This window comes from Pseudorasbora parva, chromosome 1 (assembly GCF_024679245.1).
Source record: "Pseudorasbora parva isolate DD20220531a chromosome 1, ASM2467924v1, whole genome shotgun sequence".
NCBI lineage: Eukaryota > Metazoa > Chordata > Actinopteri > Cypriniformes > Gobionidae > Pseudorasbora > Pseudorasbora parva.
In genome coordinates this window covers 57,529,398-57,547,763 of record NC_090172.1, presented here as the reverse complement: position 1 = coordinate 57,547,763, position 18,366 = coordinate 57,529,398, and the positions used below count along the sequence as shown (strand labels likewise).

Genomic DNA, 18,366 nt, shown 5'->3' with positions numbered 1-18,366 from the left:
TAGCGGCAGCAAATCTAATTTGCCCGCGAGTGTCGTCTAGCAACTCTCAATACAATACTGAGCTGTAAAAACCAAGCTCTTGCCGGGCCAATCACATCGTGTATAGAGTCGGTGGGCGGGGCCATAATGACGACGGCCGAGTTGTGTTTGCGTGCTTCTAGTAAACACAGAAACTGGCGAACGGCGGTCTTTCGAATCAGCTTTGACCGCGACTCTGGAAGACTTGGAGTTAAGCTTTTCTCTGAGAAAAGAACAAAGAACGGCACTGAAGTCATTCTTAAAAAGGGAAGATGTGCTCGGAGTTTAGCCGACCGGATACGGCGAAAGTTTAATCAGTCAACGAGCTCTGCTTCACCTTCGTTGCTCTGGTTGGTTGTAGCGCTATCCTATCGCGTGCAGAGGGAGTTTGAAAGACAACCGTTTATCCCGCCCCTCGGATTGAGCTGTCAATGGTGAGTTTCCAGACCAAACATCTTGATGTGGGTCTGGCTTGTCAGGCTAGCGTCTTTCCACTGTTTAAAGATAACTGGAAAAAAACAAAGCAATATTGAACCCAAATGACTCACATATGATGAAACAACAGACTTTATTCAAAATATCTTTCACAAGAGAAGTGAACAGTTTGGAACGCACACAAGCACGAGGATGAGTAAATGAAGAAATGATGTCTGATTTTAATTGCAGTTTCCCACCTCGATGGGTTGGTGACATTTTAGTAGGTCATTATTGATGATTATTAGGTATCACAATAATTGCTGAAATTGCAGCACAGCTGCCCATTTTCATGCAGAGATTTTGAAGAGTTTGACAAACGTCTGTATTTTTGATATTGAAAGTCACACTTTTGCTGAGGATGATATAGTTTGGTGAAGATGATGATGATGATGATGATGATGGTGGTGTTGATGATGCTTATGAAGATGGGGTTTGAGATAACAGTGTTTAATGAAGTCTGAGTAGGCTGAAGCAGTAAAACCGAGAGTCAGGCATGACTGAGCATTGTTCGGCAAGGAGTTTCACATCAACAGGGCGAGAGGGGGCGTTGTGTCGCTCTCTCTCTCTCTCTCTCTCTCTCTCTCTCTCTCTCTCTCTTTCTCTCTCTCTCTCTCTCTCTCTCTCTCTCTCTCTCTCTCTCTCTCTCTCTCTCTCTCTCTCTCTCTCTCTAGAAAGAGAAAGATAGAGAAGATAAAGCCAGTACAAACCCCGAATCAGACGAGTTTTGTGGTTCAAAGTTACCAGAAATGTTTCTTGATTAAAAGGGCATTTCAAGCGAATGCCTTAAGTTTAATAAGATTAGTGGCCACGGGATTTGGCTCCTTTTTTTCGAAGACTCAAAAAACCCGATTCACTGCCGTCAAAAGTTGCCCAGAGTCAAAATGAAACCCCCATCCCCACAGAAAAGACACACACAATCACATAATTACACACACACACACGCTCACAGACACATCTGACGAATACATGTCACACACACACAGGTTTGTGACCACACTGTGTCATCTCAAGAGTGCGCCGCTGTGTTTTACCAGAAACACGTCGCTTGTCTCCGTCGACTCTGAAATATCACTGTACCCCCGCTGACATTCAGATCCACACTCACCTCAACAAACAGCTGTTAGAGTGCTAGCAAGTATCAACTACATTCGCAAATAATATTAAAACCACAAAATCAAATTAATCTAGAGTAACACTTAATTTCGATGGTCCACATTCTACTAAAAGTGACTTTGCGACTACTGTGCATGTCAACTAACTCTCATTGGAGTATTAGGAGACTCTCTGCTTAATATCTGCTAACACTTTATTTTGATGCTAAGTAACTTTGCAACTACATGTCAACTTATTCAACCCGTCTAATCTACTAATACTCTGAGCGTTAGTTGCAAAGTTACTAATAGTTAGTAGAATGTGGACCATCGAAATAAAGTGTGCCCTATTTTAGTCCTGTTTCAAATGTTAAGATTATGTACCAAGTCATTTCCAAACCCAAAACTTAAACTTATGTGCACTACTGTTATCTACTCTCTTCATGAAATAATAATAAAAAATGCGTGTAATATTGAAATGATCAAGGAATGTTTGCAGCAAATGTACAAAGAAGCTTTTTATGTCTCATATTGTACATTAATTGTAATTTCTTTGCTGGTATTACAACAAAATATCACCAAAAGGAAAAAGTGTTATGTTGAAATAGTGATTAAATGTTACATAACTGGAAAGCACAAGATAATTCTGTCAATTTGAAACAGCAAATGCTTGTGGTGTAATATGTTCAGGTAGAAACGGAGTTGTTTTCTTCAGTCTTTATCGAAACATCTTCTGACCTGGATGTTTTTTTCCCCTTCTGATTTTAGTTTTCACCAAACACTTGTTCTCGCCAAACATTTTTGCGGTCTACTTATAATCTTTTGAGCACTTAATATGTTAAAACTCAACTTGATTTTGATTGAATTAACTTGAATAATTCTCATTTTAAAAAGCATTTAATTGAATGCGATTGGTAAGAACTCAAAATTGTTTGGGAAAAATAAAATCATAAGGGAAAAAACATCCAGGTCAGAAGATGTTTAGATAAAGACTGAAGAAAACAACTCCGTTTCTAGATAAACAAATTTCACCTCCAGCATTTGCTGTTTAAACGCATTAAGCTTGTGTTTTCCAGTTTAATGACTATCTAAACATAACACTTTCAAAAAACCTGTAAAAAAACAACAAATCATTTTGGTGACGTTTCTGTTGTAATATCAGCAATTTTAAAAAGCATTGACTCAAATGTGATTGTGTAATTTAATTTCTTGTCATATTAGATGAATTGCTCTTTTATATTTACCAGGCATTAGAAATCAATATATTGATTGAACTTTTAAAGGGTTTTGATGGTTTATCACTCCATCTTAAGAAAATCAAAATTCACTGTGCTCTACCATTCTAGTCAAATGTCTTAATTTTGAGCTTTTCTGTACCACAGAAATGTTCTTGTCTGTGGGAGGACATGCAAACGAACAGCCTCAACACCTTTTATATCAGGGAAAGTTTACAATCAGAAGTAGACAAAGATTTCTATAAGATCTCTTTCTGTCTCACACACACACACACACACACACACACACACACACACACACACACACACACACACACACACACACACATTAACGTTAAATTCAAGAACAGAGGCTTGTTGCCGTAGAAAAAATGATACAGGACAGATACAAGGGGTGAGTAAAATTTCTGATTTGACCTATGACCTCACATTAATCAACACTAGTTTGTCATAAAAATACACAAACAACAATTCTTGTAGTGTTATAATTGAAAAAATACCTTTCTCTTATATGTAGTAGTGCAGAAGTAAAAAAAAAAAATAGTGAACCAAATTTAGTTAGTGTTACTTATTTCTCAACCCAAGAGCTTAGATTTCTGACATGATCCTGCATTTGATGCCGACCCCGGCCGTTCAGATGCTGGGAGAAATTGTCCTTCTTTTTTACGAGCTAAAGTGTGCAGGAAGTAATAGAGTTTTATATAGTACATATTGCGATCGCACATGACACACATACACACACCTGTTGACTTTAGAGTCTTCCTTTTCCTGCCCTGAGAATTAACGACAAATGGCATACAGCCAAGACACAAGCGCACAACAGTCATGTATTGTGTGCATAAAATCACACAAAAAAATTCAAAGACGAACAGACAAAGAAAACCACCGTAAACACTTTTTCAGTCCTGTTCCCCATGTACATATCTGCTTATTATAGTGTTTGCTATATAACTAGGTTCTAACTTTGACATACTAAGTCATAATTATGAGATGAAAAGTTGAAATTATGACTTTAAAAGTCCTAATAATGACAACATTTTTTATATTATGACATACTGAATCAAAATGATGACTCAAAAAGTCTCAAACAAGGAAATTAAACAGATTAAATTATGGCCAAAAATGTCCAATTTTTTAATCATAATTACTAAGCATGTCATTTCTAATGTTTCATAATTTCAACTTTCTATAAAATAACTATGACATAAAACTTGAGACGATACAATGGCAGTGACATATTTTAAGATGTCAGTGCAAGTTGCTTTAAGTTAATACAGCTCAATCATTCATTTTAATCTGGGACTAGCTTAAACCAGGTGTACATCTCATAATTATTAATTTCATCATTTCTTTTTAACTGGTAATGATGACTGAATCCTTGACCTACCATGACCTTATCCTTAGTTAGTACACTGTATGAGCACATAATGTAAGATAAAGTGTAACCCCCCCCCCCCCCCCCCCCAAAAAAGTCCCACTTTTGCATTATTATAACAGACAGATATTTACAAAGTCAGACATACAGTAGTAAATATCTCATATTAATAACTAAATCATCTTAACTACAAATCTGTGTTTGCACTGAAAGTACACTTGGCAAGCTTTTTATTCAACTTTTTATTAGTAGAGAAGTCAAATATAATACACACCGATTAACAATCAAAAGTCTGGAAGTCCATTTCAATCACAGAAGAAAAACAATCATGCTTTGGTAAATCATAATTTTATGGGAGAAAAAAAGAAGTTGGTAACACTTTATTTTACAGTGTTCTTGTTACATATGCGTGTACTATTACCACAGTAATAACTGTAAATGATACATAATTACATGCAACTAGCCCTCAAACCAAATATTACTCCTACCCTAACTCTGAAGTATGTTATTAAATAATATTATAGTACGTTATTAAATATATAAATACACTGACATCTTGAAATAAAGCCAAAAAATTCAAAATGATAACATACTATGTTAGTTGAAATTATGACTTTAATTTTTTTTTATATTATGACACACTAAATCAAAATTATGACTCAAACTTAAGTCTCAAACTAGGACATTAAACACGAAATTATGGCCAAAAGTGATCAATTTTCAATTACTAAGCATGTCATAATTTCTAATGTTTCATAATCTTTCTGTAAGATAACTATGACATAAAACTTGAGACGAAACAATGGCAGTGACATATTTTAAGATGTCAGTGCAAGATGAGATTTAATACAGCTCAATCATGCATTTTAATCTGGGACTAGCTTAGACTATGTCTGTAAATCTGGGTGTTTATCTCACAGCTATTAATATGTCATCATTTCTTTTTAACTGGTAATTATGACTTTTACCAAAGCAACATTTTTTTACCCCGTATGTGACAGAAAATAGTTTCATAAACAGAAGTCATTCTAAATCACTTTAATTTCCAATTTAAATGCTTTTTTTTTCAACTTCAAAAAGCAGAAAGGCACTAGAACTGATATTTTATGAGGCCTCAGAGAAAATCAAACCGTTCTGAGACAGTATAAGGGATATATGTGAGTATATGAGTGTCTAACCAGCGTAAGGATAAGACAACAGAACAGCCTGTTTGGGCCCAAGCTCTAACTTCTCTAGTGACACCTTGCGATCCACGGCTAGTTTTTCTTCATCTGTGGTGGCGCGGACCCGAGCCTCGGCCGGCAGGTCGCTGTTAGTAAGCTTCATGGTGACTGAGTCATTTCCCCAGTTTAAGGCGACCAGAAAGCGTTCGCTCTGGTCCCATAGGCGGAGAAATGCTAATGAAGTGGGGGAACTGGAAAGGCTGAAATATTCTCCGTGCAGAAGCGATCGCTCTCTTCTTTTCAGATCGCCGAGCGCTTTGAAGAAGTTGCGTGCTGCGATTCGTTCCTCCCGCACAGCCTGAATGAGTGGAAGACGGAAAGAGCAAGAAAGTGTGCTGGGTTTACATTTGTAATTAGTACAGTGATGAGATCACATCTACTTGTTATGAATAGCATGTAAATAATAATGAGAGCGTACTTTAGCTGTTGCATTCGTCTCTTCTGCTGGGTTTTCCAAGTCCCACATTGTTCGAGGTTTTTCCTGTAAAGGAGGAATCTTAAGTCATCATGACAATAACATAGTTTTAACATAGAAAGCTATGTTTATATTCAGCCAAGCCCTGAGAATAGAAGAGAAAATAAAGACTTCCGCTGCCTCACTGAGAATGTTAGTCAGTGGTTGCTATTTTTATCAAAACTAAAGTGAGTTTATAACAGTTTAAAGCTGGCATGAAATTAAAATGCACCCTATCTGTTTTCTAAATTAATATTGAATATTATTATTGATGTAATTAAGTTTGTATAGATCTTAAATATGTGATGGATGGATGGATGGATGGATGGATGGATGGATGGATGGATGGATGGATGGATGGATGGATGGATGGATGGATGGATGGATGGATGGATGGATGGATGGATGGATGGATTTTTTTTGGCCGTCCCAGTCATTTCTTGTGGAGTGTGAGCCATTCGATTCAAATTCCAAGTGGATAATTGAAAGAGAGCCAATTTTGCGATTTCTGCCCAAAACACTGATTTAAAGGGGTGGTTGCATGCGATGTCACTTTTAAAACTTTAGTTAGTGTGTAATGTTGCTGCTTGAGCATAAACAGTAAAAGTTACAGCGTTGAAAGTTCAATGCAAACGGAGATATTGTCTTTTAAAGTTATGGCAGTTTATTGCCTACTAAAGCGGCCGGTTTGGACTACAACGAGCTTCTTCCTGGGTTGGGGACATCATAAACCCTCGCTAGTCTCCGCAGATGTGACTTCTGCCCGTAATGGTAAGGGGCGTGGCGCTTCCGGACAACCTGTGCTTGGCTTCAGCCAATAAAAATACAGGAAACTACATTTGGCCATCTGACCAATCTAAGACCATTGCGTTTTTCGGAGGGATGGGCTTCATAGAAGCAGGAAGCAGACGAGCCGTTCAGAGGACAGTGGAGACAGCGGTGTGAAATAAAGGTCAAATATAAGAAAAATATGGCGTTTTAAGAAAGAAAGAAGTATTATGCCATCCATGCTGTTTTCTAATCGTCTCAACTCACCCCCGTCTTCAGTCCGACCTCATCTCCAGCGCTGAACACCGGTGTGCCGGGCAGGGTGAACAGCAGTGTGTGAAAGAGCCTCAGCGGCACAGCTGGAGATCGGGAAGCCAGAGAGCCCAGAGTCCGTCCGCTCAGACTCCAGCCCAGACTCGTCTGCAGGTGAGCTGAGTACAGCTTCTGTATCACCTGGGCCTGTGTTACGCCGGGCACGGCCGGATCAAGCAGTCCCGTCAGGAGCAGGTCGACACCTGAGCGGTTCAGCAGGAGAGAGACATCATCCACAGAGAGGCCGGTGACTGAGCCCATCAGAGCTCTGAGAGCGAGAGAGAGAGAGACAGACAGACAGAGAGATATGATGGAGTGGTCTGAGTAAGGTGAAACTGTCCAAAAATAGTGAAGGCTAGAAAAATAATTGGTGCTTGTAAACAAAAGAGCATAAATAGATGGAAAAACATTTATTGGGCAGTGCTCATTACCCCATCTGGCCAGCAGGTGTCTCTATTTCATTAAATCAGCAGAAAAGAATTGACAACTAATGTGCAGAAAGCTATTTCTGACAACGTCTGTGGAACATTTAAAACAACACCTAAAAACTATTTAGTGAACATTTGCTAGATATCGTACTTGTGTGAGCTGTCTGATTCAGGGGTGTTTTATGTTCAACTCATATTTACATATGTAAGGCAGTGTATTGTGGCGAGAGAGGGCTACACATATAACATTGGTATGCTTTTAGTTTACAACAAAATAAGCTTATTGCCAGCACAAAATATGATAGCATTGTAATGTACTAATATATAATGTAACCATAACGTCTACAGTGGCTTCATAAATAAAAAGCTAAACACATCTGAAGCTCATTTTTTGTTAATTTTTTAATACATAAAGTTTAAAAACCTGTTTTCTTTTGCCTAGAGTTTAAAAACCTGACAAAAATGACTTGAACGCACCTGACTATCTTCCCAACACGTAAATACGAACATCCCAGGAGGACTTGAACATCGCAGTCGTCTGGGTTAGGGCTGTGCGATTAATCGTAAATACTGTGATAAAAAATGTAATAAAAAACATCTGTGCTTGATATTAACCCGTGTTATTAAAGGCACATTAAGCCGCACATCTCTGTGCGCGCTCTGAGACGGGGTGGAACGCGCATTAGCAAAGTTTACTGCGTGCTTCAGATACGCACCTAAACGGTCAAATAGCTGAAATGTAGTTTTGATAAGTATCCTCATAAACACAGTCGGTTATTTCACAAGTGAATGTAAATAGTTGAGAAAGAAAACGCATGTGTGACAGTATATTGGATCCGTCCATTTGCTCTTAAAGTGACAGCAGCCTAATCTGCTGCAGTCATAATTGTTAATCAAACAACTAAAGACAAAGATAAATTCACTCACTGCTCTTGATAGAATAAACTGCTGTGTACATTTTTGACAAATCCAGCGTTATTTTACATTTGATTATTCAATTCATGTTGTAGGCTCTTCTCTGAATACCACTGTTAGTACATCTTTAGAAAAACCTAAAGTAGTTTATTTAATTACTATTTTTGGTCTGTTGTATTTAATTGTCTGTTATGTTTGTAATTGTTCTTATTGTATCGCTGTGTCTGTTTTGAAGACTTTTTACTTACATTAATTAACCTTATACTAGCTTTTGCTGAAGTATCGATAATTGTGAAATTTCACTGACATTTAAAATTACTCATATCATGAAATAAGACTTTGATCATATCACCCACCAGTAATCATGTTAAATAATCAATAATCACACAATAATCACAATAATCATGATTATGACTTTCGCCACAATCGAGCAGCCATAGTCTGTGTTTCACAGAAATCGCTCACTGCCCCTTTAAGAGTTTATATAAGATCTGAGAACACAGCTACAGAGACGTACACTTTTTTAGTCTTGTCGGTTTGGTTGAATATAACTTGTATAGATGGCCAGAAATCCTTTTCTACAGTGGTCAATCCCAGGTCAGACAAGAAAATGCCATCAAATCCTTTTCTCAACCAGAATGCACACGCGTCCTAAAAATTCAAAAACAAATGAAAGAGTTGAAGAAATGTTTGGTATTATATACTTTTGTATATGATGTAAAATCTGCTGTTTTTCTCATACGAGTGAACTCTCTTTTCATCTAGCCGTATTCACCCTCCACATGAATATGACTTCCTCTGACTTATCAGCACTTACTCTGATTTTCTCAGCAATAACGTTGGACCAGCCTGAAGCTCCTTCGTAGTCGGGTGTTAAATTCAGCACTATAGAGATACCTGGAAAAGAGAGAGTGACAAACCAACAGAAAGAGAGAGCAGGGGAAACAAAGATGATCATCTATTCTATATAGTTTACACAGGCTTAATATTTGTACTGTGGTGTTCATTTAATTGTCATTTTGAAAATAATCAAAATTGCAAAGCTCGGCTCGGTCAGCAAAAGCTTCAGAACAGTCTTTTTACACTGCTAACATAATGTCACTTCAGAGGTCAAAGGTGAAACTTGTCATACTATAGCACAGAAGACTCAAAAGCCCAATTGTAAAATGGCTTCAGTGTTTAGAGGTCTTCATGTTGTCATGGAGGATGAGTTTAAATGTACAGTTCTTTGACATTAGCAAGCCTTCAGTGGTGTAAAGTATTTGAGAAAATCTACTCTCTGCTTGCCTACATTTTTGTACAAGTTAATGTACTTTTTACTCCAATGCATTTGTGTTGAGTAATGCGATTACATATAAGCTGCAGCGGCATGTTTCTGCTATAAAGATACTGCCATCTAAGTCCATTTAATGTAATATATTTGAATCGCAGATGTTTGATTTATGAGAAGAGCTCATGACTGCAGCCGCTATAGAGGCTGAAACAGCTCATCCAGTGCAAGAAGGCTTTGACTTTTTCATTTTACTGAACATTACTTTCTTTATTCGCTACATTGACGAGACCTTTGTGAAGGATTTTGGCTGACTTGTGGCCTTTTTGTGCACTCGAGCTTAAAGGTGCACTATGCAGCTTTCCGTCCACTGGAGGGCGCCTATTCTAAACAAAGGCGTAGTTTGATGACGCCAAGTGTGAGCGCAGTATCTTGGGACATGTGGTCTTCACCTCACAGCCGGTGGGAAACAGGACTCGGGCAGAAATCACGTTCATGGATGCGGTTATTAACGTTACTGTAGTGTAAAGCAGAGCAGGACCGAGTGTTGAGGAGCTGAGCACGGCCGCTGGAGCGATTGTTACACAAACACACGGCTCGCGAGCAGCGGGACTTTTATTATGACGGGACGGGACACAGTCGCCGGGCGCCTGCACTGTTTCCGGTAATGATTATGAGGTAAAGCAGCTCTGTTTATCATATTAGATACATTTAAGTGTGTTTAAAATGATGTTATGATGTTATGACGTTACTCTGTGCGTTCGCTCGGCGCTGCTGTGACATGTTCACACTGCTAAGAGAAAAGCGCTTCTGCAGAATAAAACCGAGGGTAACACAGATATGACGCGATTGTCAGGCGACTCCCTCAAACGCTATGCTGACACATCCCGGTCCTTGATTAAAATAGCAATTTTCTCACAATTTACAAATATTTTTTTATTTGGGATATTGTAAGTACTCAACTGAACAAAATATATAACACTGGCCTAGTGGTTTTTGGATATTTTACTGCAAAAATACTACATAGTGCACCTATAACTGAGACTGAGAGTTTGCAGACATTAAAGCTCTATTCGCACGGGATTAGTATTATCTTGGGACCTCTGTGATTTAGAAATTACTCCCCCACATCTGAGTTTTGCGTGGCGCATTCGCACGGGATAAGCAAAGCCTGTGATTTTACTCGAATTTACTGACTTCTCCCGAGTATGATGTCAAGACTTCGTTATAAATATAGCCATATGAAATCATAAACAGGCATCGATATCATTTTGATTATTTTATAGTAATAAATAAACATAATTTCGTTCAGTTAGCAACCAGACGCCATGAATTGAGCTCAGACCAGCGGCAGGAGTCAGATTTCATTCATCACGAGTGAGAAGCTGACAGACGGCGGATGATTCAGTTTCAGTGCTAAATGTAAAAGGGCACATTTAAACAAGCTTGTCATCGTACTGTTCTGTTCTGTTTTTCATTAAGAATAGTACTGATGTTAATATTAAACACCATTCAATCAGTTTACTCCCAAATTGATACTCATTAATCCGTGCAGCCATACAGGAATTCATAACGGTGCGCATTATGAATGCAGACTCCATTCTCCGTGAAAGATAAAGATAGAAATGCTCACAGGAAACAAAAAGCTTGCAAAAATTATATACGATCCGCCTAATCCTGGCCAAATCACAGAGATGTCGATTCGCACAGGACTAATATTATCACAGGACCTCGGTGTTCGGCGAAATATGGCAGGTAATTTGCGGGGGAATTTTTACTTTACAAATGACAGACATGGCCGATTCGCACGGGATTAAGATCACAGACATTCTCTACAATTATTACAAATCACCAGAGGTCCCCAGATAATACTAGTCCTGTGCAAATCGGGCTTAAGACGCTGTTGTGTTGACCTTGATTTAAAGCAATACTAAAGTACTCAGGTTTATTTTGATTTTAGAAAATGCAATATCTCATCTTACAAATCTATTGTTTTTTATGTTTTTACTGGTATGTCTCTCAGGTGTCGAGGGCTAGTGCATCGTTGAGCCTATATTTAGCATGATGTAAGATATGCACTGTTAAAATCAGATACTCTAAACCTGATGAGACACAGGGACACTTTTTGAGCAATGTTGCTGAAAGATGTTGCTGTGGGCTTTTTCCCATTGAGAATGGGCAACAAATTTCTAATTGGATATCTAAAGAGAAATTTGTTGCCCATTCTCAATGGGAAAAAGCCCACAGCAACATTGCTCAAAAAGTTGCCCTGTGTCTCATCATCTTAAGACTTTTACTCAAGTTATATTGGAATTGGTGACTTGTAACTTGTAATGGAGTCATTTTCCCTGTAAGGAATCTCTACTTTTACTCAAGTATGGATTTCAGGTACTCTTTACACCTCTGGTGGCAGTCAGAATTAAAAAGGTACTTTCGGGGTCAAAGGTCACCTTTTTTATGTGCTTGCTCCAGCAGAGATTCCAGTTCATTCTCAGTGCCTACTTCAGATTTAACTGAAGTTAGATTTGGTGTATCCAGCGTGTTTGAAGTCAGATTTAGTGTATCCAGCTTGTTTGCTTCCACTGTGTGTATCGGACCCAGAACAAGGCCCTTGATCTTCATCTGGCTCAGATAGTCCAGCTTCTCCTCCACTCCTACAGAGAACGAGAGATGAGGAGTATATCGCCCTGAACACTGAGCCTGTTTTCACATTATGACCACTATGGTATTAACACTAAAGGAGGCATCTGACATATTAATGATGTAATTAGTAATGTAATCTGTTGTGGTTACTTTTGGATTACTTTTGACCTATACCTCACTTATCATATTGATTTGAATAGGGCAGTCTTGATATCAATACCAAACTATATTGATATAAAAATACAAAGAGAAAGTAAAATGTATTCCACAATATGAATGGCATTAAACATTACATTACTGTGGATTGGGAAGGAACTGCAGAGGGTTAGTGATTAAATCAATTAAAATAAAATACATTTCAAATAAATACATTATTTAAACAAATGTTTTTTTTAACTTGCATATCATGTGAATATTAATCCGCATCAGAGAACGGTGAATATAATAATAATAATAACGATAATTTGAACCAAAGACACAAAACAGGAACATTTAAAAGATAAGATTATTTGGGGAGTATCAATGAATATGTAATCAATAAAAATGTAACTAGTCTGAGTTTTAAAACCTAATATAGTCCTGTTTCAAGTACTTAATTTTAATCTGATTACATAACCCAGATTACATGTAACCAGTTAAAACCCAGCTAACTTAGTATATGCACCGATCATGCATAACATTATGACCACCTTCCTAATATTGTGTTTGTCCCCCTTTTGCTGCCCAAACAGCCCTGACCCGTCAAGGGATGGACTCCACTAGACCCCTGAAGGTGTGCTGTGGTACCTGGCACCAAGATTTTAGCAGTAGATCCTTTAAGTCCTGTAAATTGTGAGTTGGGGCCTTAATGGTTTGGGCTTGTTTGTTCAGCACATCCCACAGATGCTCGATTGGATTTAGATCTTGGGAATTTGGAGGCCAAGTCAACATTTTTGCTTTGTGGCAAGCCACAGCCACCAGGGAATACTGTTTCCCTGAAAGGCCAGGTCACCTTCTTCCATTTCTCCGTGGTCCAGTTCTGATGCCCACGGTTGGTGTTTCGGCGGTGGACAGGCGTCACCATGGGCACCCTGACTTGTCTGCGGCTATACAGCCCCATACACAACAAACTGAGGTGCACTGTGTATTCTGACACCTTTCTATCAGAACCAGCATTAACTTCTGGAGCAATTTGAGCTACATTACCTCGCCTGTTTGATTGGACCACACGGGCCAGCCTTTGCTCAATACGTGCATCAATGAGCCTTGGCCACTTTTCCTGCTTCTAACATCAACTTTGAGGACAAAATGTTCACTTCCTGCCTAATATATATCCCACCCACTAACAGGAGCCGTGATAAAGAGAATATCAGTGTTATTCACTTCACCTGTCATGTTATGCCTGATCATTGTATATTTATATATACACACATTTCCATTTATCTCACCTTTCAGTCCATTGTCAGAGAAAGCGCCGACGTCAGATATCTGATACAGAAGACCTTCGTTCCACCAGTTCATCTCTGGAATTGGTTTACAGCGTGGAGCCTGTACTATGATCACTATTGCTCCAGCTAACATGCCAACCCAGCCGAGCCAGAACAGAACCAGCAAGGCCCAACGAGTCCGAACCCACCTGAAGAAAATATGCAATGTATATCAGATAGATACATACACACACAGATAGAGAAAGAAAATGTCAAATGTTTTTTTAATCCTCATATAGATTGCGTACCCAGCTGTTCCGGCGATTTGAATCAGCTCGTCTTTGGAGAGTCCATATTTCGCTGCGGTGTTCTCTGGGACCGTGACCTTCACACAGCCGTTGTTTTCTCGGGTCATTTGCTGCTTAGCCTGATCCCCCTCCTTCAGTTCTATGTCCTTCATTTCTCTTCTTGTACGTTTATGTCAAAATACTGAACTAAAACATATAAAGCAAAAACTCTTAAGTTACAACAGATTCATTACATTTCAGGCCACAAATTGACTGATTTTAAGTTAAGTTTATTAATAATAGGCAGCCATAAAAGTTTAATAATAAACAGACCCCAAAAAAAACCATTATTTTTAACAATACAAAGCAGCAACATAGTGACTGTAAACCATGTAGGGTTATAATAACTGCTGCTGGCATAGTATTAGCTATAGTTTGATAATAAGGTGCCGACCAGGGCTTGACATTAACTTGTTTGCTCACCAGCCACTGCTGCTAGTGGTTTTCCAAAGTTACTAGCCACTCAGCATTTTCACTGGCCACAATTTTGCTGTTTGGAAATTACATAGATTAAGACTACAGTAAACGATAAATAATAATACAAAAATACCTGAAGATTGCTCAGTTAAATCCCAGTGTAGAGCTCAGACGAGTCGTCCTCAGTGTTGCAGACAGAACACAGAGCACGGTTTAGTGGTCAGTTCACTTTTATGAAGACGACTTCATCTGTTCCCGCCCCTAAAAGCCAACAAGTGAATACAGAACTGGAGGAGTAAGAGTCGAGAGAGTCATCTGCCACCAAATTAAATACATCTGCTATTGTCATGTGCACAAAAAAATCAAAACAGCTTTCACACGACAGTGTTCACTGTGATATACCAGTGTCTTTTATATGTTTTGATGGAGTATATAAAGGTCTATTTTTCATATAGATTCATATAGGACTATTATATGGCTGTTTAAACAGAATTACTATATAAAAGCACATTTTAAATGAATATAATGTCACATTGCAAACATATTCCAACAAACACCTGCTTTTAATGCACTTACCACACTAAAAAAAATGTCTGAAATTCGGTTAAGTCATGACAAAACTTTTGTAATTAGGAAAACAATGACATTTTGTTAAATGTACAGTAATGTCTTGAAAATACTGTAAAATACCAAACGAAACAAAACTGTTCATTTCACAGTAAGACTACGCTAAAACAATTATAGCTTGCTATAAGAATTTACAGATTACTGCCATTTAAACAGAAAAAACGAATACAAAAAGCAATACAATGCCGGTGAAAATTAGTGACCAACGTTTGGGTAATGCATTACAAGTAACTTGAGTAACATAATCAGATTACTTCTTCATGTAACACATACAGTAAAAATATAGTGTTAAAATAGTTAAAAATAGTTAATAGTTTTTGAAACAAGTAATCCAAGTTACTTTGTTTTCCCATTAACTGACTGGCAGCTCTTGCAGATGCGCTGTGTAAACGTGATGGTTACTGTAGTTCTAGAGTAAATGTGAGCATGCATACTAATCTCACAAAAACAAAAAAGGTTTCAGTATTCCTCAAAATGAATAATATCTAATTAAATATTTTAATATTAAAATTAAACAAATATTGTATGCTTTTAATCTCACTTTATTGACCATGTACTTGCTGCTGACCTTCAATGATTCAGTTAAATATATAAGCAAAAATAACTTTAGATTTTGTGTTTTTATTGGTGAAGGAAGTTTAAACTTTTTTCTCCTGTGCCGTTCTTCCGTAATGGAGAATGGCAACACTAGCCTGACAAGCCAGACCCACATCAAGATGTTTGGTCTGGAAACTCACCATTGACAGCTCAATCCGAGGGGCGGATAAACGGTTGTCTTTCAAACTCCCTCTGCACGCGATAGGATAGCGCTACAACCAACCAGAGCAACGAAGGTGAAGCAGAGCTTGTTGACAGATTAAACATTCACTGTATCCGGTCGAAAAAACTCAGAACACATCTTCCCTTCTTAAGAATGACTTCAGTGCCGTTCTTTGTTCTTTTCTCAGAGTAAAGCTTGACTCCAAGTCTTCCAGAGTCGCGGTCAAAGCTGATTCCGAAAGGCCGCCGTTCGCCAGTTTCTGTGTTTACTAGAAGCACGCAAACGCAACTCGGCCGTCGTCATTATGGCCCCGCCCACCGACTCTATACACGACGTGATTGGCCCGGCAAGAGTTAGGCGAATACAGCTCAGAAGGGTATTGAGAGTTGCTAGACGACACTTGCGGGCAGATTAGATTTGCTGCCGCTAGGGTGCGTCTTGATTTCTAGGCTATGGCAGCACAGCTGTAAGGCTGGTTTGGGCTCTACCGTACTCTACTGGTTTGTTTTCAATCCTCAAATAAAGATTCGAACAGTTATGAATCAGCATATTGATTCATGATTCGGATTGCCAATGTCACGCGATTTCAGCAGTTTGGCAGTTTGACACGCGATCCGAATCATGAATCAATACGCTGATTCATAACCATTTGAAAATTTATTTGAGGATTGAAAAACAAACAGGGAAGAGAAGACAATGCTGAATACATTTTTGGGTGAACTAACCCTTTAAGACTCGCATTTACTGGGGAATATCCGATTTGAGCGCTTGCATTGAAAACGCAAATGCACGTATCCGAATCATATCGGATTTATTATCACATTTGAGTGAGGCCTAAATCTGATCTGAGGATATCAGAATTTATGCGTTTTTTTTCCCGTTTACATGTTCACATGTCATTTCTGATCTGTGCCACATGAGAAGGAAAAATCGGAATTGGGTCACTTGAACCATGCAGTGTAAATGGGGCCTTACTTTTCAAAGTAACTTTTGCCAACACTGAACATGACAGTTTTAAAATATATATTTTTTAATGCAGATTTTCAGTAGCTTATAGGCCTACATTAAGAAAATGCACATTTTATAAATTAATTGTATACTTTAAAGGTGCACAATGAAACTTTCCGTCCACTAGAGGGCGCCTATTCAAAACAAAAACGTAGTTTGATGACGCCAAGTATGAGCGCAGTATCTTGGGACATGTGGTCTTCACCTCACAGCCGGTGGAAAATAGGACTCGGGCAGAAATCACGTTCATGGATGCGGTTATTAACGTTACTGTAGTGTGAAGCAGAGCAGGACCGAGTGTTGAGGAGCTGAGCACGGCCGCTGGAGCGATTGTTACACAAACACACGGCTCGCGAGCAGCGGGACTTTTATTATGATGGGACGGGACACAGTCGCCGGGCACGCGCGCTTCCGCTTTTTCCGGTCATGATTATAAGTTAACGCAGCTCTGTTTATCATATTAGATACATTTAAGTGTGTTTAAAATGATGTTATGACGTTACTCTGCGTTCGCTCGGCGCTGCTGTGACTTGTTCACACTGCTAAGAGAAACGAGATTCTGCCCAATAAAACCGAGGGTAGCGCAGATATGACGCGATTGACAGGCGACTTCCTCAAACGTTATGCTGACACGTCCCGGTCCTTGGTTAATTTTCTCATAATTTACAAATAGTTGGAAACATTTGGGATATTGTAAGTACTCAACTGAACAAAATATATAACACTGGCCTAGTGGTTTTTGGATATTGTACTGCAAAAATACTACATAGTGCACCTTTAAAGATAAAAATATGTTCACAAACAGCAAAATTCTGTTAATATGAAGGGTTTAAAAACAGACAAAGGCTCTGTTAAAGCAGGCCTAAGATAGAAGCAGACAGAGCTGCTTTTTTCTATTCCAGGAAGGTGTAACCAGCACAACTCAAAGACACATCTTCCCTGCATGCTATTCTGTCTCCTTTCCTCGGTTTAAGATGAACAATCCCAGCTGAGGGGAAGAGGAAGAGTCTGAGGAGAGCGGTTTGTTTTCTCAGCGCTCAGCACGGGGTCCTGGGGTTCACAGATGCTCTGCAGGGGTCTGGGCGGACCTTCCTAAGCCTGTATGATCCTGCTCTCCAGAACCTCTTTCAAAGACACGACCACAACCAGATGGAAACGGTATATTTTTTCCCCAAGCGTGTTTATTGTTTCTGTTGTAAGCTTTGAGGAGTCTGTGTGTTGTTTAAAAAGACATCACAGAATTGCACTTCATTCCTATGCAGGTCACTAGTTTTGTGTAAAGAACAGTACGTGTTTTTTGGGGGGGGAGATGTATGGATTAAAAATGAAATGTTTGGTTAAGTTTATTAGATTAGGGTTCAATTCTCACTATTAACTACGACTCTGGCCTTAATAATTGAGAAATCAACTCTCCCTTGAGCTTTTGATATATAAAAGGTCATGGTAATATAAGAATATCCTGTAAGTTTCAGAGCTGAACACTTCCTTGTTAGTCAATGAAAAGCTTGTATTGACACCAGGCCCAGGAAACGATCAATCTCAGAAAATGCCAACCCAGGATGTCTTGTGAAACATAAAACATTACATAAAAT

At 38.7% G+C, this 18,366-nt stretch overlaps 1 protein-coding gene and 1 long non-coding RNA gene across 4 annotated transcripts in view; one reads left to right on the top strand and one right to left on the bottom strand.

Annotated features, from left to right (window-relative positions):
* The window catches only part of LOC137078750 (uncharacterized), a 35,057-nt gene extending 16,691 nt beyond the window's left edge, over positions 1-18,366 (top strand). For 2 of the 3 annotated variants that reach the window (XR_010905343.1, XR_010905344.1), the window contains exon 6: positions 17,677-18,366. This is a non-coding gene — a long non-coding RNA (uncharacterized lncRNA). The remainder of the gene's footprint in view (positions 1-17,676) is intronic. The other variant, XR_010905345.1, reaches the window with a different exon arrangement.
* LOC137078736 (amino acid transporter heavy chain SLC3A2-like) lies at positions 4,852-14,657 on the bottom strand. Its single transcript, XM_067446375.1, has 9 exons — positions 14,513-14,657; positions 13,924-14,109; positions 13,637-13,824; positions 12,017-12,220; positions 9,114-9,193; positions 8,814-8,947; positions 6,909-7,221; positions 5,838-5,900; positions 4,852-5,717 (listed from the first exon to the last, which is right to left on the bottom strand). The coding sequence occupies exons 2-9, from the start codon at positions 14,073-14,075 to the stop codon at positions 5,370-5,372; spliced, it is 1,482 nt and encodes a 493-aa protein (XP_067302476.1). The 5' UTR covers positions 14,076-14,109; positions 14,513-14,657; the 3' UTR covers positions 4,852-5,369.

Excerpts from the sequence above, each read along its gene's own strand:
- LOC137078736 (XM_067446375.1), bottom strand. The coding sequence starts at position 14,075 with ATGAAGGACATAGAACTGAAGGAGGGGGATCAGGCTAAGCAGCAAATG. Across the intron at positions 9,194-12,016 it reads GGAGCAAGCACATAAAAAAG|GTATCTCTATAGTGCTGAAT; the intron begins GTGACCTTTGAC and ends TCTCTTTTCCAG. Across the intron at positions 8,948-9,113 it reads TTATTGCTGAGAAAATCAGA|GACGCGTGTGCATTCTGGTT; the intron begins GTAAGTGCTGAT and ends TTGAATTTTTAG.